General features: G+C 47.7%; 1 protein-coding gene across 4 annotated transcripts in view; it reads right to left on the bottom strand.

Moving 5' to 3' along the window:
* DENND11 (DENN domain containing 11) overlaps positions 1-14,344 on the bottom strand; it is a 55,461-nt gene extending 41,117 nt beyond the window's left edge. For 2 of the 4 annotated variants that reach the window (XM_086688491.1, XM_086688483.1), the window contains exon 1: positions 14,012-14,333. In XM_086688491.1, coding sequence (XP_086544617.1) covers positions 14,012-14,279 — 268 coding nt within the window. In that variant the 5' untranslated portion in view covers positions 14,280-14,333. Of the gene's footprint in view, positions 1-14,011 lie in introns of all 4 variants that reach the window. The other 2 variants (XM_086688499.1, XM_086688474.1) reach the window with 2 other exon arrangements.

The raw sequence follows: 14,344 nt of genomic DNA, 5'->3' as shown, positions 1-14,344 counted from the left end.
GGGGTGAACTTGGGGATAAAGGGATTTCCATCTTTCCCCTTCTGTGCATGTCTACTATCTCTGTGGTTCAGTGGCTTTCGGCCTGTGGAGTGTATGAGGACACCCAGGGAACTTATAAGGGTGCTGGGACCTATCCCCGATATACAGGATCATGGACCCTGCCTCATAGCACATGGGGATTCTGCTGGCGAGCTCCTGCTTCAGCCTGTGTACACGGCCCTAACCCTCTGCGATGGGAACAGGTGGCCGGCCTAGGAAGGGACAGCCTGGGACAGGGCTGCTGCAGTGTCCCTCAGGTAGACGCCGTCCTCCTCGCCTACCCAACCTGCCTCTTCTCTTATCCGCTGCCTTCTTCCCTCGCTGCCGCTCCATAATGGGTTCAGAGAGCCCTAACACTGTTTCTTTCCTCCAACCCAGCCGATCCATGACTTCTAACAAAAAAACTTGTTAAAACACCACCAGGGTGCCTGGGTGGCTCAGTTGGTTGAGCATCCAATTCTTGATTTTGAGCTCAGGCATCATCTGACAGCCCGGGGATCAAGCCCCCCATCATGCTCTGCACTGACAGCATGGAGCCTGCTTGGGATTCTCTCTCTCCCTCTCTGCCCCTCCCCTGCTCACACATTCTCAAAATAAACATTTAAAACAAAGAAACAAAACTTGAATTTACCTAAAATTTTTTTCCTGACAGCTAAGTACAGAAGAGCACACAAATCCTAACTATTGCTCAGTGAATTTCCCCAACATGCACATCCCTGCATAACCAGCACCCAGACCAAGAAAGAGAAGCCTTCTGTACACCAGAAGCCCCACTGTCCCCCTCGTGACCCTTTCTCAACAGGAACTATTATCTTGACCTCTAATGCTGTAAATCAGCTTGGCTGTTTTGAAATTTATATCGATGCAATTGTAGTTTACATTCTTTTAGGTCTTCTTTTGCTCACTATTCTTTGCAAGATTCATTCATGCGGATCCACGAAGCTACTTCCACCCTATGCATGTAACAGATTATCTATTTCACTGTTGATGTGCGTTTAGCCTATTTCCAATTTGAGGCTGTTACAAACAGACCGCTACAAAACGTCTTATACTTAAGTCATCTGGTGAACACATGTGGGGTGGCTTTGTAATAGGTCAGCCTGGCTAGGCCGAACTACATCTCTCAGAATTGCCTTCCTCGTGAATTCCAGGTGAGACGGGTGGAATGTGGGATGTGGGAGTGATGTGGCAGGGCAGCAGTCGGCATATCGTATGCACATCAGGAGGCTGGGGAAGGAGCACCAGGCAGCTCGTGTGCATTACTGCTCGTCTGCGGACCACCTCGGGGGTCTGGGGGTGGCAGCCAGGCCCATGAATGCTGGACCCACCCTCCCCTGGATCTTCTTTCACCTTCTCGGACTCCTAAGCCAGGTGTGTGTTTCGTTCCACAATGAAGGGCATCAACTTCATCAGGACACCCACATCCTGAAAGCTGGAGGCGGACTGACCCGGGTTCCTGTACATGAGTTCCAGCTTCTCTCCATGTTCCCAACTATACTCTCTTCTTCCATAGCTGCCGGCCCAATAGAGTCCCAGCTCCCTCATCAGGCAGAAAGACAACAGCCTTATACAGCCTGCCTACCTAGTTCCCACAACTGCGTAAGATCAAATTCTTGCAATAAATCCCTTTAGACATCTCCTAGCGGTTCTGTTTCTTCGATTAAACTTTGACACAATATGTACACATTTCCGTCGACAACATCCCTAGGAATAGAACTACCGTAAAAATGTCTTCATCGGGGCTAACTAAGAGATCTTTAACAATTCCCAAAGCAGTGTTTCCCAAAGCTTTTGTTGACAGAGCTTCTGCAAAAAAACAAAAACAAAAACAAAACAAAACACATTTTTCAAAAGGGATTTTGGCCAAATTATCTTAGGGTAAACAAGGATAGACACATTTCTTTACTGCAGAACTTCTCAGAGCCTTTAGTATGTTACTCTGTTTTGTGGACCTCTACGAGACCTTAATATTTCCAAAATTTGGGGGCTAATAAACCTATTCTTAACAAGCATCCCCTGTACAGCCCACCAAAGTGGGGGTAAGAAGCATCTTAAGGGACTAATTTTACTGAAGACACTTTTTTTTTTTAAGAAATGCCAGCACACAAGGAGTTGCAAGTTGACCCTCAATATCCACTCTTACAGGGAACAAAACCTCCTATATTTAGCCAAATCACAACTATGTTCCTCAGTATCTTCTTGCCTGTAGGAACGGCTACATGAGTCAATTCTGGCCAATGGGAAATGGACACAAGTGAGGTGTATGGTTGCCAAAAAGTACCTTAAAGGGCAGGTGTACGTGCTGCCCCTTCCTCCATCCTGCTGTCTAGAATGTGGATGTGGTGACAAGCCGTCATGAATCTAGGTCCCTGGATGGCCGCTTGGACTGAGCCAGCATGCCAGCCCTAGGCCAGCTATCTCCTGTTGCATGAGAGAGAAATAAACTCCTATCTTGATTAAGCCACCGTTACTTTGGGTCCCTGGTATTCATGGCCAAACCCACGTGTTACCCAACACCGCTGACCTGTAGAAGAATGCCCCCATTCCTCAGCCTGGCTCTCAAAGCTGCCACCCTCGTCCCTCTGTGCGTGTCCGGTCCTCACGCTACAGAAACTGACAGACTCAGATGGAGGGAGTGACATCTGGTAGTTACAGTCTTGACTTCTAGATGGATGTAAGTCCCTCAGGGTCCTTCCCAGATGGAAAGTTCCATCAGGGTCAGGCTGGGGAGTCACGGAATGAGCACGGGTTCCAGAGCACTGCTCTGGGACTAGTTACCCTCACCTTTACCTACTGACACTCTCCTTGAATGAAAGGAAAGTAAATGAAGTAGACGAAGCTACTTCGGTCCTCATGCCAGCCTATGTAATCACTGGAGGTGATTTCCACAGGAGACGGGTCTATTTCCACAGGAGACGGGACTTCTTAAAGACAGGAACTTCGTTGATCGTCACATCCCAACACGGCACACCGCTTAGCACGGTACAGGATGGGTGTTACGTAGTAATAACGATAATGAAAGAAAAACAGCTTTATTGCAGGCAGGCATTTTTTAAAGAGCCAACTGATGAATTAATGTTAATTATCCTAGGGGTAATGATACTGTGGTTATGTAAGAAAATGTCCTTCTTCTTAGGAGGTTTATACTCAAGAATTTAGAAGGATCATCATGTCTGCATTTACTACCAAAAGGCTCAGGAAAAAAAAAAAGTATATCTGTATATAGTCAGTTTTGACACATTGCTTGCTGAACTAGAGTCGACACAACTGAAGTATTTTTCTTTTTTAAGATTATTTATCTTTGAGAGAGAGTGAGTGAGCAGGGGAGGGGCAGAGAGAGGGGGACAGAGGATCCGAAGTGGGCTCTATGCTGACAGCAGACAGCCCAATACAGAGCTTGAACCCATAAATCGCGAGATCATGACCCGAGCCGAAGTCAGATGCTCAACCGACTGAGCCACCCGGGCACCCCAACACAATTGAAGTATTAAATAACGATCTGAGCATAGGGATTTCACATTTCCTTATGCTGGAGATCCAATGCAATCTCAATCCAAATGCCAGCAAATTATTTGTGGACATTGAAAAGTTAATTCTAAAGTTTATATGGAAAGGCAAAGTCCCCAGACACCCAACACAAGACTGAAGAAAAAGTGAGGATTGACACTACCCAATTCTAAGACTTACCATGAAAACTACAGTAATCAAGACAGTGATTAGACAAGATTAGACACATTGACGGAACAGGACACAGAGCCCAGAAACAGACCCACACAAATACAGTCAGCTGATCTTTGCCAACAAAGCAAAGGCCATACAATGGATAAAGGATTATCTCTTCAACAATGGATAACCACAGGCAAAAAAAAAAAAAAAAAAAAAAAAAAAGAATCTAGACACAGAACTTACACCTTTCACAAAAATTAATTCAGTATGAATAGTATACTAAAATGCAAAATTATAAAACTTCTGGAAGGTAACAAAAGAGAAAATCTAGGTGACCCTGAGTTTAGCAATGAGTTTTTAGATACAACACCAGGAGCACGATCCATGAAGAAAAAAATTGGTATGTTGTACTTCATTAAAATTAAAAACTTCTGATCTGTGGAAGATACTATGAAGAGAATAAAGACAAGCCATACACAGAGAAAATATTTGTAAAAACATACCTGATAAAGGCTTAAATCCAAAATATACAAAGAACTAAAACACAACATTAAGAAAAATATAAACACCCAATTTAAAAAATGAACAAGGGGCACCTGGGTGGCTCAGTCGGTTAAGCATCTGACTCGATTTCGGCTCAGGTACTGATCTCAGGGTCGTGAGTTCAATTAAGCCCCATGTTGGGCTCCATGCCGGGCGTGGAGTGTACTTAAAAAAAAATATTAAAAATGGACAAAAGATCAGACCAGTGATCTCACCGAAGAAGATATACAGATGGCAAATGAGATTATGAAAAACATGCTCAAAATTACATGTCATTGGGGAATTCCAAATCCAAACAAGATTCTTCTCACGCCTATTAGAATGGTCAAAATCCCGAACATGGAAAACACCAAATGCTAATTGCAAGAGCATGCAGCAACAGGAAGTCTCATCGTTGCTGGTAGGAATGCAAAATGGTACAAACACTTTGGAAGACAGTTTGGCATTTCCTTACAACTAAACATACTCTCACCGTATGATCACGCAATCATGCTCCTTCACATCTATCCCAAGAGTGAGAACTTAGGTCCACACAAAAGCCTGCCCACGGTTTACAGCAGCTTTATTTCTGATTGTCCCAAACTGGAAGCAACCAAGGTGTCCTTCAGTGGTGAATGGATAAACAAACTGCGGAACATCCAGACAATAAAATACTGTTCAGAAATAATGAGCTATTGGGGCGCCTGGGTGGCGCAGTCGGTTGAGCGTCCGACTTCAGCCAGGTCACGATCTCGCGGTCCGTGAGTTCGAGCCCCGCGTCGGGCTCTGGGCTGATGGCTCAGAGCCTGGAGCCTGTTTCCGATTCTGTGTCTCCCTCTCTCTCTGCCCCTCCCCCGTTCATGCTCTGTCTCTCTCTGTCCCAAAAATAAATAAACGTTGAAAAAAAAAAAAAAAAAAAAAAGAAATAATGAGCTATCAAGCCACAAAGACATAAAGGAACCTTAAATGCATGTTGCTAAGAGAAAGAAGCCAATCTGAAAAGGCTACATACTATATAATTCCAACTCTGTGACATCCATGAAAAGAAAAAATTAAGAGATAGTAAAAAGATCAGCAAATAAGGAAGGATTAGTAGGGGAAGCACTGAGGATTTTTAGGGCAATAAAACCCTTTCTGTAAGATACTCTTACAGCACATATGTAACATCGCACATTTTTCTTTTCATTTTTTTTAAATTAATGTTTCTTTATTTTTGACAGAGAGAGACACAGAGTATGAGTGGGAAGGGGCAGAGAGAGAGGGAGACACAGAATCCGAAGCAGGCTCCAGGCTCTGAGCTGTCAGCACAGAGCCTGATGTGGGTCTTGAACTCACGAACCACGAGATCATGACCTGAGCCAAAGTTGGACACTTAACCAACTGAGCTACCCAGACACCCCAAGGATAAAACTTTTATATTTCTTTCACAGTTGGTATGCTTTGTTAAACAATGTTAAAACTCCTTTTATCAAATCATCATGATTTATATGTACTTAAAGCAATCATTTTTATTTTTTTTGATGATTATTCTGGGGGTCGGGGGCATGGGAAGGGGCAGAGAGAGAGGGAGACACAGAATCCGAAGCAGGTTCCAGGCTCTGAGCTGTCAGCACAGACCCTGACGCGGGGCTTGAACTCAGGAACCATGAGATCATGAGCTGAGCCGAAGTCGGACACTTAACCGACTGAGCCACCCAGGCGCCCCACATCGTGCATTTTTCAAACCCACAGAATGTACAACGCAAAGAGTAGACCCTAACGTAAACTATGGGCTTTAGTTAATAATTATTTATCAATATTGGTTCATCAAGTGTAACGAACATGCCACACTGATGCTAGATGTGAATAAAAACGGAAAACTGGGTGCGAAGGCGGGATATGGGACCCTCTGCACTTTCTTCTCAGTTTTTCTGTAAATCTGAAACTGACGTAAAAAAAATATTAAAAAAAGAAGGTAACGGATCAGTTAATGTAGGTGAATTACCCTGGGATTGGTAATGATATTGTGGTCATGTAGGAAAACGGCCTTATTCTTAGGAGATTTGTACTGAAGTATTCAGAAAAGAAATGTTATGATGTCTGCAACTTACTGTCAAATAGTTCAGCAGAAAAAGATAAGCACACCTCTATATATAGTCAGTTCTGCTATAACGCCAGCTGAATTCGATCCAAAGCAACTGATACATTAGGGAGCCGTTTGATCGTAGGGGATTTTGTGTTTGCTGATAGGTGATTTTGATCATAAGGATCACAATGTGAATGCAGAAAACTGCACCCAGTTGAAATGAGACACACAGAAATACACAAAACACCCACCCCCCAACCTCAAACACTCACGCGTTACCTTCTTCAGAGTTAAGAGCCCTGACTATCACTTCCAGGCCTACTGTTGTCCATCAAATGTCACACAGCTCCGCTTCCATTCATTTCACCATAAATCACAGGCTCCACCTCCCCAGGTGCCTTAAGGTAAAGTGCCAAACTTTGAGTATTTATGCATCTCCTAACTAGTTATCATATGTAAAGTTGTCCTACCATTTTTATTTGGTTCCCTTTTTTTAAAAAAAATGTGTCACTGACAGTTTTTGAGCGCTGTGCCCTGACCCCATCTTCCCCATAAACCTTGTGACTTTTACCACAAGTCTTTCACAGCACAGTGACTTTTAGGAATGCATGTTCCACATTAGAGCTGAGCTGTGTACGCATAAAGCAAATATGGCAAAATGTCCACAAATGGGGACGGGCTCGAAGTATTCACTGTACTATTCCTCCAACTTTTCTGAGGTTTAAAAAATTTCAACAAATTGGAGAACATAATTTAAATGATAGGGATGTGAAAAAAAACATAAGGTAAGGAGAAAGGACTTTGCAAAAGGAAAATAAATGGGGGAATCTACACTAAGTAGGGTAATAACGAGGCATCATGGCTAAAGGTCATCCTTTCCAGAAATATTACACCATTCACAAAAATTGGAAGCCAGTTTACATATAAAATTTGTAGAGACAAGTGATTCTGTAAAAATAAAACCCACTGAATGCCAGAAAAACTTCCCATTGAATGCTAACTACCCCAGTCTTGCTCTTCGGACTATTATTGGCTTCCCAAATACCCTCACCATATTTTAGGAACTCAGCCAGGAAACTGGGGCCCAAAAGGATTCTACAGAAGGGCTCATCTGAGGGGTAATCGATCAAAAAGAGACGAGTTGACAATGACAAGTGCTTTTCCGCCTCACTTTCTCTCCTTCGCATCCGCGGGCCCACCTGGAGCCCCAGCCTCATCTCTAGGTGCAAAGACAACCTATGGGGAAGGGCCACATGAGCGCACGAGGGTCACATGTGGCAATCTGCATTATGTACGTCCAGCCGGCCATTCAATAAATATTGGCAGAACATAACTTGGCAGCCAGTGCCAGGGGCTGGGCTCATGCAAAGGCAAATATGTATGTCCCCGTGGAACTTGGACTCCCAGCTTATTGCGCAGGCAGCCCAGTCATCCAGGGGAAGCCAGAAGGCGAGGCTGAGCCTGGTGCAGATGGACAGATGGTCTGAACCTGCCTCTCCACGGTTCGGAAGGTCAGCCTGGCAGCTGTGTCCACAGCAGAGCCTCCCAGGGCTGATGTTTGATGAACTCCTGCATTGGGCGAGATCTGCTCTGTCCCATCTACTGCAAACGGGACTGTTTCCGTGTACACTGAGGTGATTCGGCACCACCACTGCTCTGGGAGAACAGACGTGGGCTGTTACTGCTGCTGCCCGTTACAAAGTTCATCTCAAAGTATTTAAAGTAGACAGAGCAAGGATCTTCACAGAAATAATCTCTAACAGGAAACGCGTGACTTTCCTTCCCCCTCCTCCCTCCTGTTGGGTGGTTTCCAATCAAGGATTTCCTCCTGAGGTCTTGCTATCGGTGGCTGCATCAGCACACGTCCTACAGCTCCTTCTGACCTCAGGAGCAGAGCTTTTTGCCCCCTTTTCCCTCCCCAACATATGCCTTGATTTTTCACCTATTCCATCTTCTCATCAGCATAGACACGAGCCCTAGTTCTAGCTGGGAAGGAAAAAGGAACTTTGTCTCGGGAAGAAAGGCAAGAATCCAGGGGTACTTGGCGCCTCCCCTCCCCACCTTCCCTCTACAGAACCATTTCCTTGGTGGGGGGGGGGGGGGGACACCAAATGCCAGAGAGGGAAGAAACCTCAGAAGATTATTTGGTTCAGCCTCCAAACACCAGAAAAGGAAATAGCTTCTATTGATTTTTGGTCTTAAATGGTCTTAAATAATTTTAAAACCACCTAGGGTGAGAGTATGCGCGAAGCAAAAGGAGAGTCAGGATAAAGAAACCTGGGGCAGGAAGAAATCAATCCTGGTGATTTCAAGTCAGCCCTCAACCAATCCATGGCTGAATTCCGATGCATTAATTTCAAGTGGAAAAACCCTTCCAGTTCACAGACTCTGTATCGTATTACCCTGGGCAGCGGTGTGAGGAGGGAGCACTGGCCCTGGAGACTTGGCTGGCCTCTGGGCTCTGACCTCTCTGCTCCGTGAATTCAGGGCATCTTCTGCCCACCCCCCCCCCCCCCACCGCCCCGAGCCATTACCGTGATGAGCAGCGTCAGAAGGATTAGAGACCAGGTCCCCGAAACCCCCCGCAAAGTGGGGACCCAGTAAGTGGTGGGTGTTATGGTTCCTACTCCTGCTTGACTCTCTTTTAAGAAACAGAATTCACAGATGGCCACAGACTGACTTTTCCCTGAAAACCACAAGCAGGTGAATCACCACCAGCCGGGGAAGATTCTGCCAACGTGGGATTAATGAAATTAACCACAACTGCATTCCACTGACATCTGAGGGAACTCTGGGAAAGGATGTGGCAGTTAATCATTCTAAGGACCTCCTGGTTGGTTGGCAGAAAGCGCCCTCTCTTTGCCCTCTGAGCTGGCCGTGCTTAGGGCTGCTCTTTGCATCTCAAAATTATGTCCCACATCTTCCGTTCTCACTCTACTTTGTCACTGCCCCTGTCACGGCTGGAGCCACTTACTATTTGCACAAGTCAGGGGACGTGGGCCGTGCTCCAAGCTGGGTCTCAGACACCACACCTAACCTTAATCCTGCCATGCCCCCTCTTGTCTGCTGTGGAAAAGAACGTGCTTGTACGGTGTGGACTTTTGGAGACCGTATGGAGATTAAAACTGGTGTGAGTGATCTTAAATACATAAACTTAGGGGCATTTAGACTCACAAAATGAAACAGGTGTTTAGATGTACTTTAGGGGGTGGCGACCGGCTGAGGAACGGGTAGTAATTCATTCCTCATCAGGAAGAACAAAAAGGAAGAGGTTATCTCAAAAACTTCAGCTCTCCTCCCCTCAGCCTTCCCCTGTGCCCTCCTCAGCAGTCCAAAGCAAGCATACGCCACACAGGAATTACCTGCAGACCCCCCACGAAATAACTCAGGCTGGGGGGAATGTAGCAGTTTAAAGCAAATCTCTTACAGGGGCGCCTGGGTGGCTCAGTGGGTTAAGCCTCCGACTTGGGCTCAGGTCATGATCTCACGGTTTGTGAGCTCCAGCCCCACACCGGGCTCACTGCTTTCAGGGCAGACCCGCTTCAGATCCTCTGTCTCCCTCTCTCTCTCCGCTCCTCCCCTGCCTGTGCTCTAAAATAAATAAACATTTGGGGCACCTGGGTGGCGCAGTCGGTTAAGCGTCCGACTTCAGCCAGGTCACGATCTCGCGGTCCGTGAGTTCGAGCCCCGCGTCGGGCTCTGGGCTGATGGCTCAGAGCCTGGAGCCTGTTTCCGATTCTGTGTCTCCCTCTCTCTCTGCCCCTCCCCCGTTCATGCTCTGTCTCTCTCTCTGTCCCAAAAATAAATAAACGTTGAAAAAAAAAATTAAAATAAATAAACATTAAATAAAAATAAGGTGACCCTCTTATAAAGAAACAGCCCCAACGATTCATTGTGTCCAAAGCTTTACCTGCTGCAGGCTCACACACAACTGGGCAGAAAAAAAAAAATAAAAATTAAGAATCGAAGGCTTGAATAATGGGTTGATCACAATGAAAAAGCAAGATTCTGGCTGCCAAACCCTCCCACCTGGCTTGCATAGTAAGCATCTGGGCCTGGTGTCAATAGCAGCTTTGTAGCCCAGATGGCCAGAACTGCCATCCCAGGGCTCCCTGCTCCAGAGAGAGACTGAGTGTGTGAGAGTGAGTAAAGAGAGAGCGCACGCGCGCGCGCCTCTGCTGCACTTGAACCTGAGGACCCGGTCCTCACGTCATTTGTAGATACGACCACCATAATTTTCAAACCATGAATCCAATGAAAATCGCATGCATTACGCCTCTACCCTCTTCTCTGATCCCTCCTACAGATGTCCAACCCAAAACTTGTATCCACAAGTATAAAAGAACTGCTCTCTCCCATTGCCATACACCAGCCTGAGAATCCCTAAGTGTATTCCCGCTGGAAGCATGTGCTCATGCACACGTCCAACCACACCCTCCCACACCCTCACCAGGACCCACTCCTCCCTCACACCCTCTTACATCCGCTTTCACCACAGGCCACTCACAACCTTCTCCGCCCCCCTCCCCCAGCCGCAAGGTGCACCACAACCGTGGATTTCTCTCCTCCCACATCTTCTCTCTTGCCCTCTCATGTGCACACGTGCCAACAGTTACTTCCACCAGATGGGAAGCTGAATGAAATAGCCATGGGCTGGGCAGTAAATGACTGGGTAGGTCAGGGTAAAAGGGAGGGGCTCCTAGGGAACGAAACAGGACACAGGTGGAAGAAACACGGGGGAGTGGGTAGGTAGGCAGGCAAGAGAAAAAAACTCCAATCTCTCCCACGTGAGAAGCTCTGTGATATGTTCTGATTTTTTTTTAAATTTTTTTTCAACGTTTATTTATTTTTGGGACAGAGAGAGACAGAGCATGAACGGGGGAGGAGCAGAGAGAGAGGGAGACACAGAATCGGAAACAGGCTCCAGGCTCTGAGCCATCAGCCCAGAGCCAGATGCGGGGCTTGAACTCACGGACCGCGAGATCGTGACCTGGCTGAAGTCGGACGCTTAACCGACTGCGCCACCCAGGCGCCCCTATTCTGATTTTTATAAAGAAGCCAGTAATTGCTTTACTATTTTTGGTATCAAAGGCTAAGGAAGGCAAAAGTCTTGGTGGACCAAGGTTACTAGCATTGTGCTCTAACCCAACTGAACAACATGGACCAAGATTAAAGAGTAACACATAGCAGATCAGCCTCAGTAGCAGAGTGAGGAGGACACGGAACTGAACCAGGAAACATGGTCTGGTCCTGTGATGTCTCCAGCTCACTGGGGAACTGAGAACTGGCATCTCACCTCTCCGGACAGTGACTGCCTAGACCACCAGATAAGGGACACAGCAGGAGCTCTGAGCCCTAGTGCTAACCTTTGAGGATCCGGGAACCTCAGCATTCATTCATTCCAACTTCTACATTAGGAGATGCACCATATTACTTTCACTTTATAGAGGTACTTTATATTTTTTTTTCCAGAGTATTTTTTTTTTCCAGACTATTTTTACAAGATGCAGAGACTTGTTGGACTGGGATAGGTGACAAAGGAGAGGTAGGTTTATGGGCAGGGAACAGCAGCTTTCAGAAAAAACAAAAAACCAAAGGCAACCAAAGCTAAACACACATTCTCTCTCTCTTCCCCTGTCCTCTCTCCCACTCCTTCCCTTCCTTTCCACCCTCTGGACACAGTAAGGATGAAAAGTTGGGGGGTAGAGGTTCACACAGTGTGGGATACATTAGACAACTGAACTTAAGAGTCAAGTATGTATTGGCTAGTTAATGTCTCCAAATTAATCACCCTTGGTCTGCTTGCTCATGTATAAACTGGGTACGAACGGTGATCAAAATAGAGGATTACAACTACATGAAACACCATGATAGTAAAACGCCTGCACAAAGAGTCCAAGGACCAGTTACAATCCCTTCTTGTCCACACTAACCTTAATTTGAAAACATTACATACATATCCCCTTGTATGTATATTCCATATACATATACCCATCCAAATGATGTCACAGCTGGGACTGACAAGGCAGGGGGAGGGTCCCAGCTCTGCAGTGCTTTTTAATGTCATCAACTGCATCTATGGTTAGTGTAGGGCTTTCCTTTTCTCTTTCCCCTCCCTAGAGTCTACTGCCAGTGCTATACCACTGCGGAATCGGACCCTGTCAGTGCTCTCTTGCCGTTTCTTCTAGCTAGCCTTCAGCATTTCCCACAGTCCCATGCCTGCATCCATTTACCTGTAGGTGATGGGATAGGGGATAAGGAATATTATTAGTTACAAAGTATCCGTTTTTATTTACCAATAAAGACTGCTTTTGGTCAGAAACAGTAGCTTCTGAAATTACTGGTATCTAGGAGTCCCAACCATACGAGTCAACCAGCAGGTGTTAAAAAAGAAAAAGGAGAATACCAGTATGCACCACATGCAGAAGGGGTTAGTACTATTTCATGAAACTTGTTTCAGTTTCATTTGTATGCCTGTGAGTGTAGTGGTCGTGAAGTCAAATTTACTTCCAACAGTGGGTCACACACAATCAAAAAAGTTTGAACGCCACTGGGATAAGGGCCAAGGAACAGACAGGAGGCTGAAAGGCCTAGTCCCTCCACCAACTATTTTTCTATTCTGTGCCATTTCTTCCTGCATCTTTGCTGCTTTATCATCCCGGACCCTAGGTCAGTTACCCGGCCTGGACGCTCTCTTCTGCCACCTGAAGACCCCAGGCCTTTCTCCTCCCACCCCACGGCCACCCACCAGGTTCTTGTGAATGAGTTCTACAGCTCCTCCCTGGAGGATCACGAAGAAGTTCTTTCCATTCACTACCAGGCGCTCTTCATTCCAGGACTCCCCTCGGGGAGTTAGGGTCAGAAATATCTGGGTTTCCTAAAACCCCAGAACCAGGAATAGGGCACTCCTTCCTTCAATGCTGAGAGCTGATGAGCTCCGGCTTGAGGCCCTGCAGCAACCACCTGAGGCTTTCCCAGAGAGTGTATTTACTCCTGAACCCCCACGAAGTCTTTCACCACTCACTTGGACACTTCCTTCCTGGTTAATTAGGCTCAAGATTATTTTAGATAACCCTTTAATTCTCCACACAAACCATCAAGAGTCTACCTGAGGAGGCTTCTCCTTTAATCCGCCTCCAGTTTAATCCCTCAATCCTATCCCTTAATGCTCGCGGCACTAATTCCTCAAAATGATGCTGCCAGAGCAAGTGAACTTGGCCGCTCGGAAAGTTACCGTGCCGGGAGTGACGGGGAGCGAGGGCGGGGAAGCAGAAAACCTGGAAGTTCAGTACAATCTGTTTCAGGAGTTCACCTGGGGGGCGTTTCTCCTCTTGATGGGGAAAAAATTAAAAAAAAAAAAAAACACCTTTCAGCAGAGCCAGAAAACAAAAGGCAGCGCGCCGCGGCCGCCGACAGGATCCTGCAGCACGGGAGAAGTGCAAACAGGGCTGTGGGGACCCGGGCGCGGACCGCGGATCTGCCGGGAGGCCGCGCGGGACGGGAAGGAGAAGGGGGTCGGGGGGACTCCGCGAACAAAGCCCCGCGTCCCGCGCCCGGACCTCGCGGGGGCACTCTGGCCGCTCCGAGCGAGCGGGGGCGGCGGGGTGGGGGGGTGCAGGTGTGTGGGTGAGGGCGCGCGCGCAGCGAGCCCCTCCCCCGCCGCCCCCAAAGCCCCGGGGTGCGCGACCCTCTCCCGGCCCCCGGAGCGGCGGCTCTCACCCGAGCGGGGGTCGAAGGTGACCACGAACACGGCCACCACCTGGTCCTCCTCCACGTCGCCCAGCTCCAGGCGCCTGGGCTGCAGCAGCACCTCGGAGGCGCCCAGCTCCTCGGGCCCCCGCCTCCTGGCCGGCTCCGCGGCCGGCCGGCCGCCCCCGCCGCTGCCCCAGCCCCGGCCTCCGGCCTGCGGCTCCGGGGCCTGCGGCGGGGAGACGGCGGGGCCCTCGGCCCAGCGCAGCAGCGGCGCCGCGTCTCCCCGCTCCACCATGGCGAAGCGAGGAGGAGCCGCGGGCGGCGAGGGGCGGGCGCAGGGGCGGGCTGCGGGAACTCCCC

This window comes from Puma concolor, chromosome A2 (assembly GCF_028749965.1).
Source record: "Puma concolor isolate L17-30 chromosome A2, mPumCon1.1.hap2, whole genome shotgun sequence".
Taxonomy (NCBI): domain Eukaryota; kingdom Metazoa; phylum Chordata; class Mammalia; order Carnivora; family Felidae; genus Puma; species Puma concolor.
Note: the sequence above shows the minus strand (reverse complement) of the source record. Positions and strands in the feature narration are given on the sequence as shown.